General features: G+C 37.2%; 2 protein-coding genes across 5 annotated transcripts; one reads left to right on the top strand and one right to left on the bottom strand.

Annotated features, from left to right (window-relative positions):
* Nucleotides 1-22: 22 nt before the first annotated feature.
* On the bottom strand, nt 23-15,471 carry pik3r4 (phosphoinositide-3-kinase, regulatory subunit 4). Of its 4 annotated transcripts, none has more exons than XM_081388631.1 (21): nt 15,240-15,471; nt 14,081-14,841; nt 13,853-13,986; nt 11,792-12,401; nt 11,010-11,144; nt 10,659-10,878; nt 10,407-10,582; nt 10,168-10,313; nt 9,631-9,834; nt 9,147-9,348; nt 9,006-9,026; nt 6,885-7,105; nt 6,339-6,561; nt 3,040-3,205; nt 2,765-2,929; nt 2,400-2,611; nt 2,030-2,161; nt 1,444-1,544; nt 1,253-1,341; nt 712-832; nt 23-624 (listed from the first exon to the last, which is right to left on the bottom strand). In XM_081388631.1, the coding sequence occupies exons 2-21, from the start codon at nt 14,796-14,798 to the stop codon at nt 454-456; spliced, it is 4,167 nt and encodes a 1,388-aa protein (XP_081244757.1). In that variant the 5' UTR covers nt 14,799-14,841; nt 15,240-15,471; the 3' UTR covers nt 23-453. The 4 variants fall into 4 exon arrangements, with proteins under 4 accessions (XP_081244757.1, XP_081244759.1, XP_081244758.1 ...); XM_081388633.1 differs by having other exon boundaries at nt 7,008-7,105; XM_081388632.1 differs by lacking the exon at nt 9,006-9,026.
* A 102-nt stretch (nt 15,472-15,573) lies between these two features.
* Nucleotides 15,574-23,563, top strand: decr1 (2,4-dienoyl CoA reductase 1, mitochondrial). The gene is made up of 10 exons (XM_081389019.1): nt 15,574-15,792; nt 16,162-16,355; nt 16,703-16,760; nt 16,841-16,927; nt 17,014-17,161; nt 19,902-20,001; nt 21,589-21,661; nt 21,920-22,066; nt 22,396-22,458; nt 22,552-23,563. Exons 1-10 carry the CDS (start codon nt 15,721-15,723, stop codon nt 22,609-22,611), a joined length of 1,002 nt encoding a protein of 333 aa, XP_081245145.1. The 5' UTR covers nt 15,574-15,720; the 3' UTR covers nt 22,612-23,563.
* Nucleotides 23,564-25,158: the final 1,595 nt, after the last annotated feature.

The following is a 25,158-nucleotide window of genomic DNA, read 5'->3' as shown; positions in this document are numbered from 1 at the left end:
CAGCAAAAACACCAAGCAAATACACATTTCTCGTCACATTTATTTTGTAATATTACACAGTGATTACAATGGAAGTTTCATTCCATGTCTTGCATTCAGGCCTTGAAAGAAAACTAGGTGTTTACATAGCTGTGCAGAAATAACACTATAAGTGTAACTATTGTGTGAAACAGACTGCAAATACTTTTTAGCTATACCATGTCCTGTTTTCTACAGTGTGGCCATATTGTATGACCTTGATATCAGCATGAAGCAGTTGCACAAAAGAACAAAACACAAAGAAAACTGTTAACACACAAACTGCAGGCTTACACTGTTTTATATCGGTAATATTAAAGTGGATTTGATCCTAAATGACTGAATTATATTAATTGTCATTATATTTAAATTTACATTGCACTTGATTGGACGTCCATACAAATAATGTCATCCCATCTTGGCACAGTGTGTCTCTCACTTCCAGACTTTGACAATGCCATCTCTAGAAGAGGTGACTATAAAGCCCTGGGTGGTCTGGAACGTCGCAATATCAGTAATGATGTCATGGTGGCCCACGGGAAGGGATTCTGGGCCACGGCGAGGCGTGTCCTCTGTGGATCCGCTCTTCTGCTTACTGTGGATCTCCTGGTGAGGTTGAATGGAGGCAGAAGTGAAGATCAGATAAACATAAGCATGCAGAAACCAAAAATCTGATGGAAATGAGCTTCAGACCTGTACTACTTCGGTTCCTTCTATGATCTTGCGATTGTAGAACACAGAAGGGCAGTGAAGAGAGTCATTAGCACAGCCTGCGACGATGTATGACCTCTCAGGGTAGGCCAAATCCCAAAACCTGTAGATGCCATTTAGAACACTCAAATTCATATATTTTCAAATTGTTTTATTTTTTCAATATTGTCATATTTTCAATATTTGTCCATATGCCCTCAGAACCTTTGGATGTCAAACATTTAACTGTATCTAAAAGGCAGCTGTTTATGTATGAAGATACCCTCGAAAACAAATTCAACTGAGCTTTGGAAATATTTAATGACTATATGGAGGAAGTAATGTCTGGAGTTTAAATTAAAAAAATTGCAATTTTTTTATTGATTTACTTTACTTTTTTCAATCATAGATGCCCAAAGATACATAAAAATACAGCATTTTGCACCCTTGAAGGGGGAGTTCCAAAGGAAAGTCTTCTGAATCCCTTTTTCCAATATCTTTTAACAAATCAACAGTGATTAGCTTAACTAATAATTAGGCACACCTGATTCTCATGTCCGATCCAGCTGTAAGGAGGAGAGGGTTGCCATCGGCAGGGCTGCAGTATATTCCATGTACACTGTGAGGAGAGGGCTGTGGAGGACAACAGAGTCCAGAATGATGACAGCTGGTAACTTGGGATGAATTTACTCATTATTTTTGTTTTGTGATGGAGAAGTGACAACATGCAACAACCTGCATCTCTGAAAGCGGAGGTGCAGAGCTGGCCCACAGGGTAAACTTCCTGTCTCCAGTCTCCATATCCCACATGGACACCTCATTGTTACCTTGGACAGCTGTAGAGAATGAGGAAAATCTTTATGAACATACTATATTATTATTTATAATCTATATAGATACAGTACATACTGCATACACACACTACCATTAAAAAGTCTTGGGATAAGAATATCTCTTAAGTAAAAAAAAAAAAGTTTAGTTAGTTTGTTATTTTAGTAAAAAAATAAAATAATTCTATTCATCAAAGAATCTTGAATAAAAAAATCAGTTTTTACAAACGTTAAGCAGCACAACTGTTTACAAAATTGATAATAAGAAATGTTTCTTGAGCAACAAATTAGCATATTAGGATGATTTCTGAAGGATCATGTGAGACTGAAGTAATGGCTGCTGAAAATTCAGCTTTGCCATCACAGGAATAAATTAAGTTTTAAAATATATTAAAAAAGAAAACTGGTATGTTAAATTGTATTAATATTTTAGAATATTACTGTTTTTATGGTATTTTCAATTATCAAGTAAATGCAAGTAAACTTTTCACCTGCAATGACAGAGGACTGATAGAGTGGATGCATCAGCAGGCGTCTGATTCGAGCTCGGGCTGGGTGGGAGTGGCTGGAAATCGGTAGCTGAAACCGCATATCCCAGCATGCCATTGTGCCATTACTTGTGCCTATGTAAGTAGGACATAAAATAAATCCAAGCTTGACCGAGCAAACCTAGTTTATACAATGCTTTCATAGTCTAGGAATTTCCTGAAAGCCTTCTTCTGTAATTTTTTGATCAGCACTCATTTCTAATGTACAATGTATTGTATAAAGTGCTACATAAATAAAAGTTACTTGACTTAATGATGTTTCTGTATAAGCACCACTAAACATCATCTACTGTACGCTATGCAGCTATCTTACCCACACACAGCCAACACTGGTGCATGTCCACAGCAAAGGAAGTGATGAGGCCCAGACGCAGGTCATGGCGAAGAGTCCAAGCGTTGCTGTTGCTGCGGAGGTCCCATCCCACCAAAAAGCCGTTCACAGTGGCGTAGGCCAGAACCGTCTGCGCCCCCGAGTTAAAGTGATGTACGTCCACCACACAGCCCTCATCCTTTGGATCCAGGAACCTGAAAAAGACTCAGCGGCTCACTGATCTGACTGCATGACTGACACTGACCTAAGTGTGATGGTCTAGATTTACTTATATGTACTATTATATGGCAGCACACAAAGTCAGGAAGTGGAATGGGAGTAAATATTTAAATGACCTATATACACACCTGGTCTGACAGGGCTGGACTTTGGGTGATTTGGGTGGCTTGTTTGCCTCAACTGCAAGAAGCTGGATGGAACCATTATCTGATGCGACAGCAAGGTAATGCGACCCCTGACAAAAGGTCAGTGTTTTTACATGTCCTCCAATCCGAGAATACGTCAACACAGACCTGAAACAATCACATTTTCAATCTTCCCTGGTCACATAACAGTAAAACAACAACCTAAAAAATACATAGAAACAAAAGAGTCAAAATACAGACATTAAGACATTCAATACCTTGTGGTGGTCGTCTTGCCCTCCATTTTCTGGCTGTCCCAGATCTTTACAGTTCCATCATTGGAGCATGTAGCAAAGATGGAGTGCTCGTCAGACACTCGGATTCGGTTCACAGCAGATTTGTGCTCGTGAAGATGGGCCACTAGAAGACCTTTTGGATGCCACCCTGCAATGCAACAGCTACAGTTACCAAAGTGATGTTGAAGTTCAGCTACAGAAAAGCCATCCTTTTGAAAAGCAGAATCTTTCAAAATATCTTTATGATATTGTTCAAACTTCATCATAAACATATTTTACTAGAAACAAAATGATTCTGAATGAATGACCTCAATTAGGGAGAAGGCATCACATACATTACCGTTAAAAAGTATGGGGTTGATAATATAAATAATAAAAAAAGTTTTATATATATATATACATATATCTATATATATATATACATATATCTATATATATATATACATATATCTATATATATATATACATATATCTATATATATACACATATATCTATATATATACACATATATCTATATATATACACATATATCTATATATATACACATATATCTATATATATACACATATATCTATATATATACACATATATCTATATATATACACACATATATATATATACACATATATATATATATATATATATATATATATATATATATATATATATATATATATATATTATATATATATATATATATATATATATATATATATATACATATATATATACAGGTGCTGGTCATATAATTAGAATATCATCAAAAAGTTGATTTATTTCAGTAATTCCATTAAAAAAGTGAAACTTGTACATTATATAGACTCATTACATGCAAAGTGAGATATCTCAAGCCTTTATTTGTTATAATTTTGATGATTATGGCTTACAGCTTATGAAAACCACAAAATCAAAATCTTAGAAAATTAGAATATTACATGAAATCACACAGTAATTACACAGTGATACCATGGTCATTGAACCAGGTTTTGGTTATTTTGGCAGTGTGGGCAGGTGCAAATCCTGCTGGAAAATGAAGGAAGCATGAAGTGCTCTGGAAATGTCCTGGTAGACGGCTGCGTTGAGTGGACAGCACAGTGGACCAACACCAGCCGATGACATGGCTCCCCAAACCAACACAGACTGTGGAAACTTCACACTGGACTTCAAGCATCTTGGATTGTGTGCCTCTCCATTCTTCCTCCAGACTCTGGGACCTTGGTTTCCAAATGAGATGCAAAATTTGCTCTCATCAGAAAAGAGGACTTTGGTCCACTGTGCTTTATTAAATCCAGAGTCAACGCAGCCGTCTACCAGGACATTTCCAGAGCACTTCATGCTTCCTTCATTTTCCAGCAGGATTTGCACCTGCCCACACTGCCAAAAGAACCAAAACCTGGTTCAATGACCATGGTATCACTGTGTAATTACTGTGTGATTTCATGTAATATTCTAATTTTCTGAGATTTTGATTTTGTGGTTTTCATAAGCTGTAAGCCATAATCATCAAAATTATAACAAATAAAGGCTTGAGATATCTCACTTTGCATGTAATGAGTCTATATAATATACAAGTTTCACTTTTTTAACGGAATTACTGAAATAAATCAACTTTTTGATGATATTCTAATTATATGACCCGCACCTGTATATATATATATATATATATATATATATATATATGTGTGTGTGTGTGTGTGTATGTGTGTGGCCTGGTAAACCCCACATTATGGGAACAAAATGTCCCCACAGAGATGGCAATACCCAAAATACTTGTGGGGACATTAAAGGGGGGGGTACAATGGTGTTTCATGTATTCAGAGTTGTTTACAGTGTTAAAGAGATGGATTCTCATGCTAAACATGGGCAAAGTTTAAAAAAAAATATTTTGGACGAATAACGGAGAATTTCTGTGCCGAAAATCTTACTTCCGGGTTGGTACAAGTTTCGGCTGGTTTTTTTCGATCGTGGATCTAATGACGTAGATGAGAGTGGAACTCCTTATATGAGCATTTCTCTCGGAAAAGTGCGCCTGCGCACACGTCGACCAGAGGAGAGCGAGACCGCGCACATCAACGTGCTTCAACAGGAAATCATCGGCAGCCAGTGCTGCATAGGATTTGTTCAAGAATGTCTCCAAAAAAGTGCGTTTTTGGATGTGAGGGAAAGCTTACCGTGTTCAGCTTTCCAAAGAACCCAGTGTTACAGGAACAGTGGATGCAGTTTGTTTTTCCGGGGCAGCAACGGAGTGTAGCTAGTGCGGTTGTGTGTTCTGGTCATTTCAGTGACGAATGTTTTATTAACAAGGCCCAGGTCGACGCTGGATTTGCAAATCGTTTGCTATTAAAACGTGGAGCGGTCCCAGTGATAAAAGACCCCATTCATGTAAGTACAACTGGATCATATTTCTGTCTTTTGCTGGAAATCAAGCACTACCGCTAGACTCTAACGTTATAGCTCCGCCTCCAGGACCTCGGCTTTTCCCGGAGAGAATCGGAAAGCTGTATTTTTCTTTTATAAATATAATAAAACTAAACACTTTTTGGAGATATTAAAGATGCACTACTACTCTATAGGTACTCAAGATTAACATGAGATTAGGTGAAACTGTGCATGTTATGTACCCTTTAAGATATCTCACAATTTAAAATAATGTTTTTTTCTAAAATGAAATTACTTAACTTAAGGAGCTTTGCATTTTAAATATGTGACCCTGGATCACAAAACCAGTCACATGTCACACGGGTAAATTTGTGGCAATAGCCAAAAAATACATTGTATGGGTCAAAATTATCGATTTTTCTTTTATACCAAAAATCATTAGGATATTAAGTAAAGATCATGTTCCATGAAAATATTTTGTACATTTCCTACCGTAAATATATAAAACATTTATTTTTGTGAGTGAATGCAGCACAATTGCGAACATAAATGGAAAACTTTAAAAGCAATTTTCTCAATGTTTTGATTTTTTTGCACCCTCAGATTCCAGATTTTCAATAGTTGTATCTCGGCCAAATATTGTCCTATCCTAACAAATCATACATCAATGGAAAGCTTATTTATTCAGTTTACATGTGATGTATAAATCTCAATTTCAACAAACTGACCCATGTGACTGGTTTCATGGTCCAGGGTCACATATAAACAAAAAATAAGAAGAGGTCTACAAAAAGGTCAGCTGCAGCTGCTGATTTCAGTACGAGAAATTGTACAGATTTTTCGCAAGCAAAGGCTAGACAGCCACATGATATATTAGGGGGTGGAGACGAGACTGCTGTACCTGGCAGCGGAGGCCTGCTCTCCCACTCTGCGCTCTCCATCATCTGTTTGGCCATGCGCTCTGCATTGCATTGCTCTCTTTTCTGCTGCACCAGCTGTTGCAGCTCAGCCTTGCATGTAGTAATGCGCCGCTGGTACGTAGACGCTCCGGTTACGGACTGTACCACTTGAATGCTAGGGAGCACTGTGGTTTTCCTGGGCTGCACAGATCCGGCCTCAGGCACCTGTGATTGAAGAGCAACGAGGATAGGTTTAAGATAAAGATTTTAGTTCTTTATCACCACTATTGAGGAACAACATGCTAAGTGTATTTAATCTAGAGAAAATCCAGGAAATTCCTGCATGTCTGAGTAAACATGATGGAAAATATCAGATGACTGATATGATTGAAAGGCTTTACAGACTACAGTGTTGCAACACGGACAAATGCACACTAAGATAGATGTTGATGAAGAAAGGATAATAGAAGTGGCAGAAAGGAGAGGGAGAGAGGACAGAGAAAGAGAAGGGGGAGGGACGATAGCACACTGTCGGCTCAGCGGTCGACCTGGGCTGAGGATGGAACATGAGGGAGGTTAAGAGTCTGTGAGGAACTCTCAGATCGCAGGCGCTCTCCAGCAAGAGTTCCACTGGGCTCCCCACCACCGCTCGGAACTAGAACATTAGGTACCGTCGAGGGAGTCGCCGTCGAGCTGGGAGGGTCCAGAGAACCAAACATGCTCTTCCACTCTTCGTTCAAGTTGGAGTCCTGTTTCGTATGCTTGCGAGCTGTCACAAGAGAAAAAAATTGGAACTGTTTTAAATGTGGTTCTGATAAATGATGCATTTCTGGCTTCTAAAACACTCTGTGCTGCTCAGTTACCGTTAACATGCATACTGACACATGAAAAAGAAATCAGGCACTGGATTTAGTCAGCGCAAAGACCCAATACTTAAAAATAAAGTAGTTTAAAGGAGAACTCCGGTCAATTTTAACATTGAGCTCGTTTTTTTGTAAATTTGGAGTGCTGTCAGTACAGAGAACAACGACAAAAATCGATGTTGCCTACACCGTGTTATCCTATTTTTAAAATTTGCACCCTGTTGACTTCAATGGGGCAAGTTTTAAACCTGCTTTTAGCATAGGTTTAGTTACGCGCGTGAACTCAACAATCGATTACTATGGACTTCGACCGAAAACAGGAAGAAAATACAGGTATGTGCGCTGGCTGAAATAACATCATATTTATTAATATCTTTCACATATACTGCAGTCAGATTCACCCGTGATCACTCTGAAGGAATCACTCACATGACCTGTGCACTTGTAATGACACATCAAGGATGTTAAGAGGCTAAAAGCAGGTTTAAAACTTGCCCCATTGAAGTCAACAGGGTGCAAATTTTAAAAAGTGGATAACACGGTGTAGGCAACACCGATTTTTGTCGTTGTTCTCTGTACTGACAGCACTCCAAATTTACAAAAAAATTAGCTCAATGTTAAAATTGACCGGAGTTCTCCTTTAATATTAGTTCAAAAAAGTGAATATTAACATAGAACAGAAGCAAACAATCAAATTTTAAGGGGACTACACAATATGTTGAGATCATTAATTCTCAGCAAATAAATCACCAATATTTCAAACCACCTACAACTTCTCTTATAGCTGCAGTTTTACAAGCCCAGCTTCAGAATTTTTTTTTTTCCGCACTGGATAAAAAATTGTGTGAGGAATAATAATGCTTGCAATGCAGTAAAATAGTATAAATATAGCTAATAATTCTCAACTTTCTAAAGACATCCCTAATTTGAAAAAAATAATTTGGTATAATTAGGTATTTATCCATGAAAAATATATAACTGTTTTTATATTATAGGCAGGGGATCCCTCGCAAAGCGATCATCATATTTGGGGGTCATCGGCATTAAAAAAGTTTCTGCAATAAATTTCCCCGGCTAATAGGGAATCTATGAGAATAAATATTTACATGCACTACCATTCAAAAGTTTAGCGTCAGACAGTAAGATTTAAAAAATAAAAATAAATATTTTTAAGTCGCTTATGCTCACCAAAGATGCATTTATTCGATCAAAAATACAGTAAAAACTGTAATATTATTATAATTTTAATTAGCTATTTTATTTTTAAAAATATATTTTAACATGTAATTTATTCCTGTAATGGCAAATATTAATGATCAGTAGCTATTACTCCAGTCATCGGTGCCAAATGATTCTTCAGAAATCATTCTAATATTCTGATTTGGTGCTCAGTAAACATTTCTCCCTTTTATCAATGTTGAAAATAGTTGTGTTGATTAACATTATTGGTCATAAAATCTGTTTTTGTCAGGATTCTTTGATAAAGTTCAAAAGAACAGTATTTATGACATTATAAATAACTTTACTTTTGATAAATTGAATGCATCCTTGCTAAATAGAAGAATTGATTTCTTTAGAAAAACCTAAAGTTTTAAATGGTAGTGTATACTGGGAAATGACTGCAACAAAAAGCATCATTAGCCCAAATGTGCTAGAGTGCATAACAAAGTGTATCTATCCACATCATATCTGCCACTTATCATGAATTCTCTGATCTAGCCACACAAAGCCTAGTCAAAGTGTTAGTCAAAGTGAGTGATTATAACTTCAAACAGAGATTAGCTGTTTGAGACCTAAACAATATACCAGAGGCAGAAGGGATGAAGTCTGTAAACAAACGGAAAAATATAATGCATTAATTTTAAATGGTGAACTAACGACATGAGAAGCGTATGTATCTTCAATTGAAGTAGCAGTAAAAATGACCGCAGAAAGTTTGTCACCCACCTCTCTTGTCTTCAGATTCTTGCTTTGGCTTGATCAGGTCCACCTGTCGGCCAGTGATGCCCAGTGTACCGAGATCAATGACTCCACTGAGGGCTCCATCACTCAGGTGGCTCTGGTCTATGATGTTGGCTTTGGCTTTGTTGGACTTGAGCATGAAGTCTTTCAGAGCCAAGAGCTTGTCCTCCTCAGCTTCCGTCATTCCCTGAAAGAAATCACATGATAACTGCTCAACTTGATTTATACAAGTGACACATGACTTATTGTTCCTTAAAACGACCTTTCTAATAACCAGTCATTACTCAGGGATAGTGTTAGGGAAAGGAATATGGTTATTTCATAGAAATGTTGTTATAAAACTAAAAAGTAATTATTTATTCATTAAAAAAACAAATCACAAAGAAATCCTAACTACGGTAGCAACATTATATATTTATATAAATAAATAATTAAAAACTAGAATAGAACTTAAATTTATTTTCCTAACCTGTGAGAGAAGTTTCTTAAGGAGCTGTGCAATTGCAGGATCCTCAGGAATGGGGCATTCTGGGATGGAGCCATTGCGCTTTTTTTGGCGAAGTAATAGGTGTCTGAAGAGGCTTCCGATGTCTTTGGAACGCAGTGCGTAGTCAAAGATGGAGCGACTTACAGGCTCTTTCAGCACACTGAGCAACACAATCTCCTTATCAATCTGTCCAAAGGCAGAAAAATTGTTTAACCAAAATTAAAATTCTGTCATTTACTTCTGTCAAATCTGTATGACTTTTCATTTCTTCCGTGAAACACAAAAGGTGAATGGTTTAAGAATTCCAGGCCATAATAACTTAAATTTTGGTCTGTTTGTCTGTCTTATGAACTATTTTTATGATAGTCCTCAATTACTTTTATCACTGTATATTAAAAGAATGGTCAGCAGATTCATTTAAAACACACCTTTTATGTTCAGTGTAAACAAGAGGTGTAGCAAATAAGTCACAACTAATATGATACACTAGAGCCGAAGCCCGCACTAATGTAACCTCACCTGTATAATCGGCTGAGTGATAAAGGGGTTGAGATGGGGCATAAGTTTGCAATAGACATCAGCAATGTTTAAGTGCTGAGCGACAACAGTGATGAAACCCACGGCTCCATAGCGGATCCACAGATTGGGATGACACAAGAAAGGAGCTGTGGGATAGTAACATTTTAAAGAATAAATGATAAACAATAATTACGAAGCACATTATACAATGGACTATGAATGAAGAGAGTTTTTCTGACCAATATCACTGACGAACTCGTAGATGTGAGGTTTCTGCAGTAGCCCCAGCTGACACATGCAAGTGAGAGCGTTGAGAGCTTTATAAATGACAAACTCCTCAGCGTCACTCAGGCCTTGCTGCAGAAGAGGTTTCAGGATGGAGGAACTCTGCCAGCCCACATATGCTGCAACACCTGCAGAGAGGAGGAGATTTGGTTACCATGTTGCAAGAGACTGCCTTCATATGAAGCAACTGTGGTGGCAACTTTCCTACTATGCTGTCAAAGAAAGCTCCACGGAGGTGCCAGTCATTCTTGTCGTTGAGGAAGGTGATCATGTGGGAGAGGAGGACATCGTTGGCTTTCTGTCTGCCGAAGAACACGCAGAGGCGCGTGATGCCGTTCTCCATCAACGTCTGTTTGACGATGTTCTCAGGGTCGCTCAGTAAAGTCACCACCTTCTGCTGAACCATCTCATGCAAGGCCTGCAGCTCTTTGGACGATAGATGGATCATATCCACAGCGTTTTAATGATAGCACACACATCTTTCCATGCAAACTGGTTATTAATGTTGTTTCAAAACTTCCATAAAAGTGAGCTTTAATTGAAGGACCAACATTTACCTGAATCATAGTTTTCATTGGGGTGAAGAGTTTCTTCTGTGTCCTCTCCATTGAGGTCTTGTTCAGAGCTCAAATTATTCTCCTGCACCAGCTCCAGAAAACGCAGTGCTGTCTCAGCCAAATGTGCTATGTTCTCTATAAATATAAAATAATAATATAACATACACAACTGTTCAATAGTTTAGAGTCTGTAAGATCTTTTAAATGTTTTTAAAGAAGTCTCTTCTGCTCACCAAGGCTGCATTTATTTGATCAAAAACACAGTAAAACATTAATAACTATTTTTCTATTTTAATATATTTTGAAATGTAATTTATTCCGGAGATGGCAAAACTAAATTTGCAGCAGCCATTACTCCAGCCTTAAGCGTCACATGATTCTTCAGAAATCATTATTATAGTGCATTTTTGTTTCAGAATTCTTTGATGAATAGAAAGTTAAAAAGAAAAGCATTTATTTGAAATATAATTTTTTGTAACATTATAAAAGTCTTTACTGTTACTTTTGTTAAATTGAATGCATCCTTGCAGAATAAAAGTATACATTTCTTTAAAAAATAACTCTAACTAACTGACCCCAAACTTTTGAACATTAATATAATGTAATATAATATTTAAGTCAAGGTACTTCCGTAACCTTAAGTATTTCTAATTTAATGTTTTTGGGGGGTTTTCTCATTTAAAACCAGAAACTTAATGGATCGTGAAAACTATGTACAGTTACACATTTAAAAGGCAGACAATTTAGACAATTTTCTCCAGAGATTTCTAGCACTAGAATACCTGCATAAGCAAGTCTGACAATCGTTGCTTCATCTTGGGCCAAGTGGGCAATCCCAGGTAAAATGTATTCTGGGTAGATATTAACATCATTGCGAGGAACCTCCTTGACCAGCGCCAGCACTTTAGTCAGTGTGCGAACGGCCTCGGCCCTGACGCGCGGCATCGAGTCATTGCAGAAATGCAGCAAGTATGGTGTGATCCTGTCCAGCAGAATCTCCACATTTAGCCGGCCCGCCAGATGAAGGATCAGTTCCAGAGCTGCCAGTTTGGAGTCGCAAAAGCGCAGCGTCTGCAGACAGGATGTGATCACTGACACCAGCACAACCAGCCCTTGCTCCTTGGATGAACTAAGTTCCTGAGATGCCTTCTCCTGCTTTTCAGCCTTCCCAGTCTGCCCGCCACTGCACAGGTTATTGAGGATGTTCTCCAGGTTCTTGCGTATCACCAACACCCTTTCGTCAGCAGACTGGAAGGTCTCCTTGGCAAACTGGGCCATGTAGGGTTGAAGGAAGGTGTAGAAGATTTCTGGGAAAGCTTTGCCTCGCTGCTGCTTCAGGTATTCTTCAGCCATCAGGCGCTTTTCCGGTTCTCGCTGCACCATTTGTGCCACCTGCATAAAGTGGATGAAATTATTTAGAGTACTATGTAATATCTAATTAAGAGTACTGACTAGTATCATTTTATTAATTAATTATTGTAGAGTCAGTAATATTTAGTTTGATAGAAATAACACTTTATTCAGAAAGGATGCATTAAATTGATCAAAAGTTACAGTAAAGACTATTTCAAATACAGTGCTATGCATAAGTTTAGACACCCATACTAAAGTTGACTAAAAAGAGAAATAAAAAATCATCTTTTGGAAACTGAACTTAATGTCTTAATTTAAAAAATTAGGAAAAATCCAACCTTTAAGGACACCAATTTTCTTTGTGAATGAATAATGTATCGTAAATAAATAAATGTTCTTCCTTAAAATACAGGGTGCATAAGTTTGGACACCCCTATGTTAAATTCCCATAGAGGCAGGCAGTTTTTTTTTTTTAAGTATTTTTTTTTTAGGATACTATGCATCCTGATAAAGTTGTTCCCTTGGCCTTTGTAATTAAAATAGCCCCACATCATCACATAGCCTTCACCATACCTAGAGATTGGCATGGTTTTATTTCAGTTAGCCTAATAGCTAGTTTCATTTGCATTGAGAGATGATCTTATGGAAAGTACCCCATGCCAATCTCTAGGTATGGTGAAGGCTATGTGATGATGTGGGGCTATTTTAATTCCAAAGGCCAAGGGAACTTTATCAGGATGCATAGTATCCTTAAAAAAAAAAAAAAAAAAAAAAAAAAAAAAATACTTAAAAATAAAAATCTGCCTGCCTCTATGGGAATTTAACATAGGGGTGTCCAAACTTATGCACACTGTATTTTAAGGAAGAACATTTATTTATTTACGATACATTATTCATTCACAAAGAAAATTGGTGTCCTTAAAGGTTGGATTTTTCCTAATTTTTTAAATTAAGGCATTAAGTTCGGTTTCCAAAAGATGATTTTTTATTCCTCTTTTTAGTCAACTTTAGCATGGGTGTCTAAACTTATGCATAGCACTGTAAATGCTGTCCTATTCATCAAAGAATCCTGTAAAAAGATTTGATCATGGTTTCCACAAAAATATTAAGCAGCACAACTGCTTTCAGGAGTGATAATAATAAGAAATGTTCTTAAGCACCAAATCAGCATATTAGATTGATTTCTGATGGATCTTGTGACACTGAAGACTGGAGTAATAATGCTGAAAATTCAGCTTAACCATCACAAAAATAAATTGCATTTTAGAATATATTAAAATAGAAAACAGTCATTTTAAGTTGCAATTATATTTCACAATATTACTGTATGTTTGATTAAATAAATGCAGCCTTGGTGAACATAAATGCCTTATTTAAAAAACATTTAAAAATAGCAGCTCCAAAATGGTAGTGTATAAGTTTGTAGAACCTAAAGTGAAAATGTGAAATAATACAAAATATCTCAAATCTCAAATGAATAGAAATGCTACCAGTTCTCTAATACTGTGATCCTCAATTTTCATCAGCACTTGTTCGGTCTGGAAATGTCCTTTACGGTAAGCCAACAGTTGTGAGAGGTCGAAGAGCGGGACGCCCTCTGTGAACAATTCTGCAATCACACAACCTAACAAAAGAAAATGAAACAAGAAAGGTCTTCAATATTTCATATATTATACTGCACCCGCTTTAAGCAAACAGAAAAAATATATAATGGATACCAGCTGAGAAGATGTCCATGGGTTGCTTGAGTTCTCCCCTGGTCCGTTGGCTATTGCTGGAGAGATCCACAAGCGGTGTTGTCTGATCACTTTCGGTGGCAAACATACTGCCATCCACGAATCTCTCCGGAGCAATGTAGCACGTTCTCCTCCTGGACGTGTCGAAGAAGTAGTTGAAATCTGCAGGGTTGTCTTCAGGCAAGTATGTGGGTTTAAAACTAGCAAAGTCTGTGAGAAGCACCCAGTTCCAACTTGTCACCATAACATTCTCTGTTTTAATGTCACCATGACGCACACCAGATTTATGGGCCTGGTCCACGGCATTGAGGAGCTGGAAAGCAATCCACTTCTTCTCCACGTTGTTGAGAAACGGCCGTGTACTGATACGGTCATACAAGTTATCCCGAACATACTGCCGAAATAGTATGGCTGCTTTCTCAGTAAGTGTGGCTTTTTGAAAAGGCAGACAGTTCTGACAGGAGTGCAGTCTGATTTTCAGCTCCTCCAGTTCTTGCTTGTAGCTGGTCAGGGGCAGAGAGGGGTCCTGGATTGCAAAGACCTTAACCACAACCAATCCTTCTCTATGTTTCGCCCGAGCCACTTTGAAAAAACGCGTACTGCCCAGACTTTTGTCATATTCATAATCATGGATGTCAGAGAAATAACTGTCCACTGAAAGTATCTGCGATGGAGCAATTCCAGCCAGTTGGTTCCCCATCTCACTGGATCAGAGATGGCTGGCCCAAAAGACAAATCTATACCTATGATAGATAGATAGATAGATAGATAGATAGATAGATAGATAGATAGATAGATAGATAGATAGATCTGCAGTTTATTACAAAAATCGACTTTCTCTTAAAATGATTACTAATAACGATCTGCAACTAACGTTAGAGTAAATAAATACATGAAAAGTTTTGTCATAAATTCAGTATAATCTTCAGATCCAGTATACAGCCTTTCACATCATAGTGTCATCGGATATTAATGCTGCATCATATCTGTTAGCAATACTAGCTAGAAAAAATAACTCAAATATTTACATTGTTGTTATTTTCTATCCACATAAACTACCATTTATAACGAAATATGTCAAATACGTGTGCGTATATAGTGTTTGTTTACAGCACTGATGTACAAATAAACGGTTGTTTACCTGATTGTTTGAGCCCCGGCGCGCTGTCAACCGACTGGTTAACTAGAGTTATTACACAAAACCACTTTACACAAAATGACATTCTACATTTTGCCTAAGTTAAAACGAACAATACTAGAAGAAATGTCAAATAATACAAACGATACTTTATACAGATATTTACAAAAAAGAGCTGCTTCGTTTGTTATGTCTTAAGAGTGAACTAGAGGTGTGTATCTCCAATGGCTGATCTGAGATCTGATCGTCAGCTCATTAGCGACACCCTATTGGATGAAAAGCCTGTCTCAACTGATCTCAGATCAGCCGGCAAACCGGAAACCGGAAGATATCATTCAGGATTTTCGGACTTTAGTTGTAGAGTGATTTCAATGCGTCAGAGTCATTACTGAGTCTGACTTCACTAGTTTATTTGTATGCTTTTGACTTTGTTGCAACACGTATTCTCCCTCTAAAATATATATATTTTTTTCCTTTTGACGTTATGGCGGTGCTCAGAGGACTGGCCTTGTTAAATGGAGTTTTAACTCCAAACAAGTGTTTCACACCAGCACGAGTAAGAATTTTATTTAGTTGTGCATGCATTAAATTGTAATTTAGTTTCAAAATCTCATAAGCTGAACTTTAAGTTTTATAAAATATACGTTTTTAAATGGCATTTTAGGGAATTCAATTTTAAATAGCTTGCGCAGTAAAATTAACTCTTTTAATTGTTTTAATGTACACTGAATGTAAAAATCATACCTTTCATACATGATTAAGGCTACATTTGAGACATGTTCTATTAATTATAATGTATATTTCCCTAAATGCATAGCTTAAGCAGTAAGTACTTTATACTTGCATTGTCCTTATGACCTTTCACCCATTTTTTATTAGCTGCTGTCTGAATAAATAAAATGACCCTCTTTGCATCCTTTAACAGTTGTTTGGAAATGGGACAAACACTTTATACCAGAGCAGTCAAGCTAGATTCTTCCCACCTTCTGAAGGTGTTATGCTTCTCCCAGGAACTTTCAAAAACAAAGTGGCCTTTATCACTGGAGGAGGAACAGGACTTGGAAAAGCCATGACCACTGCTCTGTCTTCACTGGGAGCAGAATGCGTGATAGCCAGCAGGTTAGTTACCCCTCTTATAAGATCATTATGCAGCACAACTGTTTCCAACATTGATAATAGTAAGAAATGTTTCTTGAGCAGCACATTAGAAGGTTTTCTTAAGGATCATGTGACAATGTAGACTGGAGTAATTCCTGCTGAACATTCAGCTTTGCCATTACATGAATAAATTACATCTTTATATATATTACAACAGAAACCAGTTATTTTAAATTGTAATATTTCTCACGATCACTGTTTTTACTGTTATTTTGTCTTCTAGTTCCTAAATAATTGATGACACCCTGCAAGCAAATCCAAAATTCATGTTAAAATAGTCGTGTTAAGTCTCTTGTTGTCACTTCCAGAAATCTTGATGTTTTGATGAAAACAGCAGAGGAAATCTCACAACAGACAAAAAACAAGGTACCTCTCGCATCTAAGCAAACATTGCCATGTTTTTGGTGAGGAACTTGTTTTCATCCTCAAATGTGTTGATGTTTCAGGTCCATGCCGTCCAGTGTAATGTAAGAGACCCTGCTTCAGTTGAAGCTGCTGTTGACCAGCTTGTCAATGATGTCGGCCTGCCGGATGTAGGTTTAGATCTCCATCTTAACAGCAGTGATACAATAGATTTCACACAAAACTCCTTCTGATGCGTTGGGATTCTGTTTGCCAGGTGGTGATAAACAATGCAGCTGGAAACTTCATCTCTCCTTCAGAGAAGCTGTCTCCCAATGCCTGGAGAACCATCACTGACATAGTGTTGAACGGCACTGCCTATGTCACGCTAGACATCGGGAAACGCCTCATCAAAGCTGAGAAAGGTGATTATTATTTTTATAGAGATGTAGCAAAGTAGTTGTATGGTAATTCAACTTTTAATCATGATAAAGATCTGCTTATATTTAGTATGCCAGTGGTTCTCAACCCTGGCCCTGGAGTAGGCTTACACCAAGCACCGCAGATTTTTGTTGTCTCTTTTATCTGACACATCTAAGGTTCACATCTAAATCTTTACTGACGAGTTTTTGATTAGGGAGATATTTAAGGGGCTGGTCACACAACACCGTTTTCAACTAAAACGGAAAACTTTTTATGCGTTTTGGCCGTTCATTTACATGACAACTGCATTTTAGGGGCCTGAAAATGCAAACTTTAGAAAACAAGATTCAAATTGCAAGTTTTTGACAACGATACTGTTATCGTCTCTGTGCAAACGATAAAAACAAAGAAGTTTGTGAAAAAACTTTGATGTTATGCACCACTAGTCTGGCATGCATAACCCAGCGGAATAATACAGGCATAATACAGCGTCATCTGTGTGAACATGGAAGTTTTTGACAATGTTGTCGTCTGTACGTGAAAAATATTTCCATTTTTAGTACATCGTTGTTGTGTAACCGTACTCTAAAATGTGTAGTTCTGGGGGAACTGTGTTTGAAATCGCCCCCTATACCCTCATTCACTATTCCCTACATTAGTCCACTAATATAGTCCACTTGAAGGAGTGAATGAAAACGAGTGAGTGAATTCGAACACTGAGTGTGTCAGAAGGGCTGCTGCTTTTGTATAGTTTGTGCTTTCTGTTTAATAACCATTTGAAACTTGGCAAACTGGCAGCTCCAGTAGTAATGAAAAGATTTATCTTGAACTCTGTCATGGAAACTAGCATGTATAAACCTTTATTAAATAATTTAATAATTAGAAAGGAATTTATACCTGCATGATATTACACACATTGGACCACTGGTTTGGAAAATGAACGTATGGATGATTCATCTGCGGGTGCCATCTTGTGAACGACCCTCTCAGTGCATTATAGGTATTCTCAGCCACTGAGTGTCAGTTGTACACTCGTTATTGCGGTGCATTATAGGATTGAATTAGTGAACTCGATAATAACCACTATGGTTTCGGACACCACTACAAATGGCTGTTCCCTCAAATAAAGTCCTGTTTAAGGGAATAGGGGGTGATTTCGGACACAGCCCAGGGCCAGGGTTGGGAACCATTGTAGTATGCAGCGCTGTTACAAATAGTAGAGCATGGTGCTTGATTCCCAGGGAGTGAGTGAACTAATTAAAATGTCTACCTGAAAGTCTCTTTGGATAAAAGCTTCTGCCAAATTCATAAATGTATGATTATTGTTTGGCTGGAGGTGGTTGATTTGGAATGCTTAACCACTAGAGGGCAGTAAATGCAAAAAAAATCCTTCATAGTGCTCAAGTCACTGATAATCTGTACTATTTATTATCATCTGTGATAACTGACAGCATGTCACAGATTCTGTCATTAGAGATATAGAACCCAGAACATTTCTTACCTTTTAAAAGGTAGTGTAAATTTATTATTATTATTTAAAGAAATTAATACCTTTTTTCAGCAAGAATGCATTTGGTTAATCAAAATTAAAGACATTTATATCATTAAAAAAGATTTATATTTAAAATTAATGTTGTTCTTTTAAATAAGGGTCATATGACACTTGTGTAATGGCTGATGAAAATCCAGCTTTGGCATCACAGGAATAAACTGCATTTTAAAATAGATTAAAATAGAAAAGAGTTATTTTTATTTTGTAATAATAATTGTAATAATATTTCACAATATAACTATTGTATTGAACACTGTACTGTAGTTTTTACTGTAATTTTTTATTAAAAATGCAGCCTTGGTGAGCATAAGACTTTCAAAAGCATTAAAAAAATCTTACTGAACAAACTTTTCATTGATCTGTAAGTTACATTGTGACCAATTATTTTATAGTGTGATGAATTGAAATGTGGAAAATTTTACAGCATCACATCTATGTTTGTGACTAACTAAGTTGTCCAGATGATCCACGTTTGTCTTCTGCCCGTTGTCTTTATGTTTCTGCAGTAATGAGGTTGCCTGTGGCTTCTTCGCACATTCCATGAATAATGCTTTTTTGGAAAGTGGCATAAAAAAAGTTGTCAGAGTTGTTTTGCTAATCAAGCTTGTTTTTGTAATGGGCTAATTTATGTGCATTCATGCCGTTTTCTGCTCTCTTTGTTTTCTGTGAAGATAACAGCTTCTGGCTGTGACCAGTAAGCTGCAGCATAATTACTCATGTGTAAATTAAGACATCATTAGTCTTTATGTAGCACATTTATTATATTTTACAATGATAAGACCCAAGTGTGTGTGTGGGTAAGATGACAACTAGCAAGATAAGATAATTCCATTTCATTGCCTCAGTTATATTTGTGTGTTTGTTGTGTGTATTTGTTGAATGAGCTGCTCAGATTCAGACATCACCTGATTATTTTGACCTCTTTCTGCTTCCTCGACCATGGTGATTACAGACTGTTCAATTACTCCATTAACTCCAAGTGCAAAGATATTATGTTGCTGATAACAAGTCTGACCTTCAAGCCTCGATGCGTTTATTGTATTTTCATTTCAATAGTGATTTAAAACAGGTATTAGATTCTTGATGCACATAGAACTATTTATAAATTGTCATGTCACAGGTCATCTGCAGCCTATAGATTGATCTCATTTAAAGCACCAGAAACTGATAATCTTGTTGAATTTCTAAAGGTGCTGCTTTTCTGGCCATCACCACAATCTACGCTGAGAGTGGCTCAGGATTTGTTGTGCCAAGCGCTGCGGCTAAAGCTGGAGTGGAGAAGCTGTGCACGTATGTACTCCGTTAAACTACAGACACGTTTTTAGGTAATTCACCTCCTGGCAGGCCTTTGAGAATCAGGTCCTCCTGTCAAATGCCTTTCTAATATATTCCTGAAAGGCTGCATATGTTATCATAATGAAGGTGCAGTGGCTATGTTTCATTTACATTTTAATTGTAAGATGGGGATCTTGATCCTATCCTCTTAAGGAGTGTTAAATATGCTGGAAATGCAATAGAGAGAGGTGGACACTGGACAGCACACTATATACCTAATGATTTAGATCAGTAGCTTATTAATAATATCATTTCTGCTTAAATGTTTAGTTCAACGACAGAATTTACTTCAAATAAAACAATTGTTTACTTTTTTTGAAGACTGGAATGAGGAGCTCAGTTAAACCAAGCATGTCTTATTTCAGGATGATACTGCATATAACATAAGCACCATGACACTTATTTATATATCATGATTTTTAAAATTGGTTTACATCATGAGTGATAAACAGAGATGATCTTGATTCCATAAGAAGTTGTTTGTCTGAATCAATTGCCTTGCATTTAATAATAAAAATAATGATTTTTTTTCTTTGCATTTGGTATGATTAGTGAGTTCTAAATACTGCAGAATCTTAAAATGTTTTTAATTATATATTTCTTAAATATATCTTATTATTGTTATTATGAATTTTAGGTCTTATTATTCTTTCTTTTTTTAAGAATTTCTTAATCTTACAAATATTGAATTTGTAGTGGTTTCAGACACTGCATTAATTGTATACTGGATTTAGACCCTACAAAAATATCTGTTGCTTAATTGCAAAGTGGCCACACACAGTACTTTTAATCAATTACTGATTGTCTGATTTGACAAATTTTGATTGATTTGTGTTACATTCTTCACATGAGATCACCAGAGCCTTAAAACCCATTTGATTGCATTTTCCTTGGCTTGACTTTGAGCCACCATGTTTGCTAGTGCTTACACTAGTGCTGTGTGATAAACCTAATGGAAAAAGGTCCGTCTCAGGGAGATAATTACACTAGAAGCACTAGTGGCCATGTCTGATAGAAAGGATGACCAGATGTCCCCAAAAAGTGGGACAAATTTCAAATAAATCAGATAGGGATGCACTATATATCGGCCACCATATCGGTATCAGGCGAAAATGTTCATTTTTAATGTTATTGGCCCAATAAGAAAATTTGGCCGATATATTAAAGGCAATAAATAATGGATTTCCTTCAGCTGAGACAGTTGAGATGCGCACTGTTTGCCATGATGGTTTTAAATTGCTTCAAATATGATTGAAATCACTTCAGAAAAGGAAAATACAGTTCAGTGCAACATATGCAGCGTATAGGCTACATAAAATTATAATGATAACATTATAATTGTGTGCTGGGACATGGCTTTTAATGGTGAGACTTTTGTTTTTGTAATCAGGCTCTCAAAAATGAAATAAAAATTAGTATTTAGATTTATTGGTCAATATTTAGCGCCTTTCAAATATAAAGAATTATCGGTTATCGGTATCGGTTAAAATTTTCATCCCTAAAATCAGAGCATGTGTAAAGGCTGATTGTATCTACCTACAGGTCTCTGGCTGCTGAGTGGGGTAGATACGGCATGAGATTTAACGTTATTCAACCTGGACCAATCAAAACCAAGGTAGTGTGCATGTTTTAAGTTCTTCTTCTCTGAAAATGTTGTCCATCCCTTGGTGTGTAGAGTGAATTTGTGAATGAATCATGCTTTCTGGTCGGATCTTTTCAATGAAAACCAGTCTGAATGATTTGTTCACAAATCAGACTGATTCAGTTCTCTAGTTCAACTCACTGACTTAGTCCAGTTTGGATTATTTTATTATTTACTTTCAAGCTTTAGTTTTCCAAACATAATAATAACTCTCCCAGTATCTTTCTGAAGGGTGCATTTAGCAGACTGGATCCCACCGGACAGTTTGAGAATTTGACGCTCTCGAGGATACCCGTGGGTCGTCTGGGCACTCCTGGAGAGATCGCCAACCTTGCCACCTACCTCTGCAGCGACTACGCCAGCTGGATATCAGGAGCGGTGAGTTCGATGACCTTGCGTGAAAAGTGCTTCGCCTCTCTGGGCAAGGGCTCACCTAGAGTCTTCCCCACAGGGCCTCTCCATTTACAGCCAAACAGAGACAAGGGCACAACCTACACCTCTCTTTCCCTCTGTGATGGGTAGCAGAGGGAATTTTGTGAAGAATTAGGGGGGAAAAGTAGTGCTCCAGAGATCAATATGAAATTATATAGTCCGGCGCATTACTGTAATGACTCTACTTATAAAGTTGAGGAGCCCTGACAGGGAAGCTAATATGTTTTTCACAGTGAAAGACAAATTTCCAGCTTTAACAGCTCCTCTGTCCTTAGATCATTCGAATGGATGGTGGTGAATATGTCTCCATGGCTGGCGAGTTCAATGGTCTGAAGGAGGTGATTTTTTATTTTTGGACTCAATCAGATATTTACAATGGGGAGTTTTCATTGCTTTATTTGTTATATGTTTACCTTGATTTTATTTGCCAGGTCACAAAGGAGCAATGGGCCATGATGGAATCAATGATCAGAAGCACAAAGGGATCGTAAACCTCTAAAACCACAGTAATTCAGCACTAATGACAGTCCTAATCTCAATCTCCCATTGTGTAACAGAGGATCAATTGAAATATGGTTTGTAGACTGTATAAATTGAGACTTAAGTTGTCTTGGCACATACACATATCCATTCTGTGACACATTTATCACCTTGAGGGCTATAAGGAATTGTTGTTTGGAGGATTAGAGCCATATTGAATTAAAAATGTGTGCACATTTGACATTTAAGTTTGGCCTGTCTGCCATTTCTGCCTTAAAAATCCATTGTAACAATGGCATTTACATTCTGTTGGCTGTAAACATGTAGGTTACATATTTAGCCTGCATGTTGCCCTAGTGCCCTTGGATAGGATCCAGCATCCCTGCGACTTACACAGAATATTAGTGGTTTGAAGAATAGAAGTGTGGATGGATGGATAAAGCCCACAAAGAGTGTTTAAAAGAATGCATAAAGTCAACCTAAACTTGATCAAAAGATTTGACATCTTACAACAACCTTCAACCGCCTTATAATGTAATGATGACTAAGTACAAATTAAAGTTTGGTGTACATTACCTTGTTTCATGCATTGAAATTGTTTTAGTCAAAAATAGAATAAATTCTGCATTGTTTCTTGCTTTATTCTTGGTTAAATACCAATTAGTGGATAAATAACTAAATAACTGAGGGAAATGCATTTTAGAGTTTTAATTGGTTTGTATTTCTCGAGTTTTTTTTTATCTTTGAAAGTGATTTTTAGGTTTCACTGAAATAACCACTGAGGAGTCTCCATATTCATTTTTTTATTCATTTTAGTAGTTCCAGATTATATTATATTACTGCTTGTGGTCTTTTTGATGGGCTCTTGACAGCACAAAAAAAATTATAATGCTTGTGTAATACAGATAATCAAATTATAATGCTTGTGTAATACAGATAATCACATATAAATTACTGTTCATTGAATACTCTACCTTTATTTGTGTGTATATATATATATACACACACACACACACACACACATACATACACTCACCTAAAGGATTATTAGGAACACCATACTAATACTGTGTTTGACCCCCTTTTGCCTTCAGAACTGCCTTAATTCTACGTGGCATTGATTCAACAAGGTGCTGAAAGCATTCTTTAGAAATGTTGGCCCATATTGATAGGATAGCATCTTGCAGTTGATGGAGATTTGTGGGATGCACATCCAGGGCACAAAGCTCCCGTTCCACCACATCCCAAAGATGCTCTATTGGGTTGAGATCTGGTGACTGTGGGGGCCATTTTAGTACAGTGAACTCATTGTCATGTTCAAGAAACCAATTTGAAATGATTCGAGCTTTATGACACAGTGCATTATCCTGCTGGAAGTAGCCATCAGAGGATGGGTACATTGTGGTCATAAAGGGATGGACATGGTCAGAAACAATGCTCAGGTAGGCCGTGGCATTTAAACGATGCCCAATTGGCACTAAGGGGCCTAAAGTGTGCCAAGAAAACATCCCCCACACCATTACACCACCACCACCAGCCTGCACAGTGGTAACAAGGCATGATGGATCCATGTTCTCATTCTGTTTACGCCAAATTCTGACTCTACCATCTGAATGTCTCAACAGAAATCGAGACTCATCAGACCAGGCAACATTTTTCCAGTCTTCAACTGTCCAATTTTGGTGAGCTTGTGCAAATTGTAGCCTCTTTTTCCTATTTGTAGTGGAGATGAGTGGTACCCGGTGGGGTCTTCTGCTGTTGTAGCCCATCCGCCTCAAGGTTGTGCATGTTGTGGCTTCACAAATGCTTTGCTGCATACCTCGATTGTAACGAGTGGTTGTTTCAGTCAAAGTTGCTCTTCAATCAGCTTGAATCAGTCGGCCCATTCTCCTCTGACCTCTAGCATCAACAAGGCATTTTCGCCCACAGGACTGCCGCATACTGGATGTTTTTCCCTTTTCACACCATTCTTTGTAAACCCTAGAAATGGTTGTGCGTGAAAATCCCAGTAACTGAGCAGATTGTGAAATACTCAGACCGGCCCGTCTGGCACCAACAACCATGCCACGCTCAAAATTGCTTAAATCACCTTTCTTTCCCATTCTGACATTCAGTTTGGAGTTCAGGAGATTGTCTTGACCAGGACCACACCCCTAAATGCATTGAACCAACTGCCATGTGATTGGTTGATAATTGCATTAATGAGAAATTGAACAGGTGTTCCTAATAATCCTTTAGGTGAGTGTATACACAAACTTATATAAAAAAAACTAATGTTCAAAAGTTTGAGGTCCACAAGGTTTTTAAAATGTTTTTGTAAGACTCATGTTCACCAAGGCTGCATTTATTTATTTAAAGCTTTTCTTTTCAGCATTTTTAAATCTAATTTATTCCTTTGACAAAGTCATTCCTTCAGTGTCACATGATCCTTCAGAGATCATTCTAATATGCTGATTTGTGCACAAGAAACATTTCTTCTTTTTTGTCAGTATTTGATGAATAGAAAGTTAAAAAGATAATTTATTTAAAATAGAAATATTTTGTAACAATGTAAATAC

Source organism: Scardinius erythrophthalmus, assembly GCF_964197995.2.
Source record: "Scardinius erythrophthalmus genome assembly, chromosome: 16".
Taxonomy (NCBI): domain Eukaryota; kingdom Metazoa; phylum Chordata; class Actinopteri; order Cypriniformes; family Leuciscidae; genus Scardinius; species Scardinius erythrophthalmus.
This window is presented reverse-complemented; position numbering and strand designations above follow the sequence as displayed.

Excerpts from the sequence above, each read along its gene's own strand:
- pik3r4 (XM_081388631.1), bottom strand. The coding sequence starts at position 14,798 with ATGGGGAACCAACTGGCTGGAATTGCTCCATCGCAGATACTTTCAGTG. Across the intron at positions 2,612-2,764 it reads GTCCAGCCCTGTCAGACCAG|GTTCCTGGATCCAAAGGATG; the intron begins GTGTGTATATAG and ends AGTCTTTTTCAG. Across the intron at positions 2,162-2,399 it reads CCAGTGTTGGCTGTGTGTGG|GCACAAGTAATGGCACAATG; the intron begins GTAAGATAGCTG and ends CTACTTACATAG.
- decr1 (XM_081389019.1), top strand. The coding sequence starts at position 15,721 with ATGGCGGTGCTCAGAGGACTGGCCTTGTTAAATGGAGTTTTAACTCCA. Across the intron at positions 16,356-16,702 it reads GAATGCGTGATAGCCAGCAG|AAATCTTGATGTTTTGATGA; the intron begins GTTAGTTACCCC and ends TGTCACTTCCAG. Across the intron at positions 20,002-21,588 it reads GGAGTGGAGAAGCTGTGCAC|GTCTCTGGCTGCTGAGTGGG; the intron begins GTATGTACTCCG and ends ATCTACCTACAG.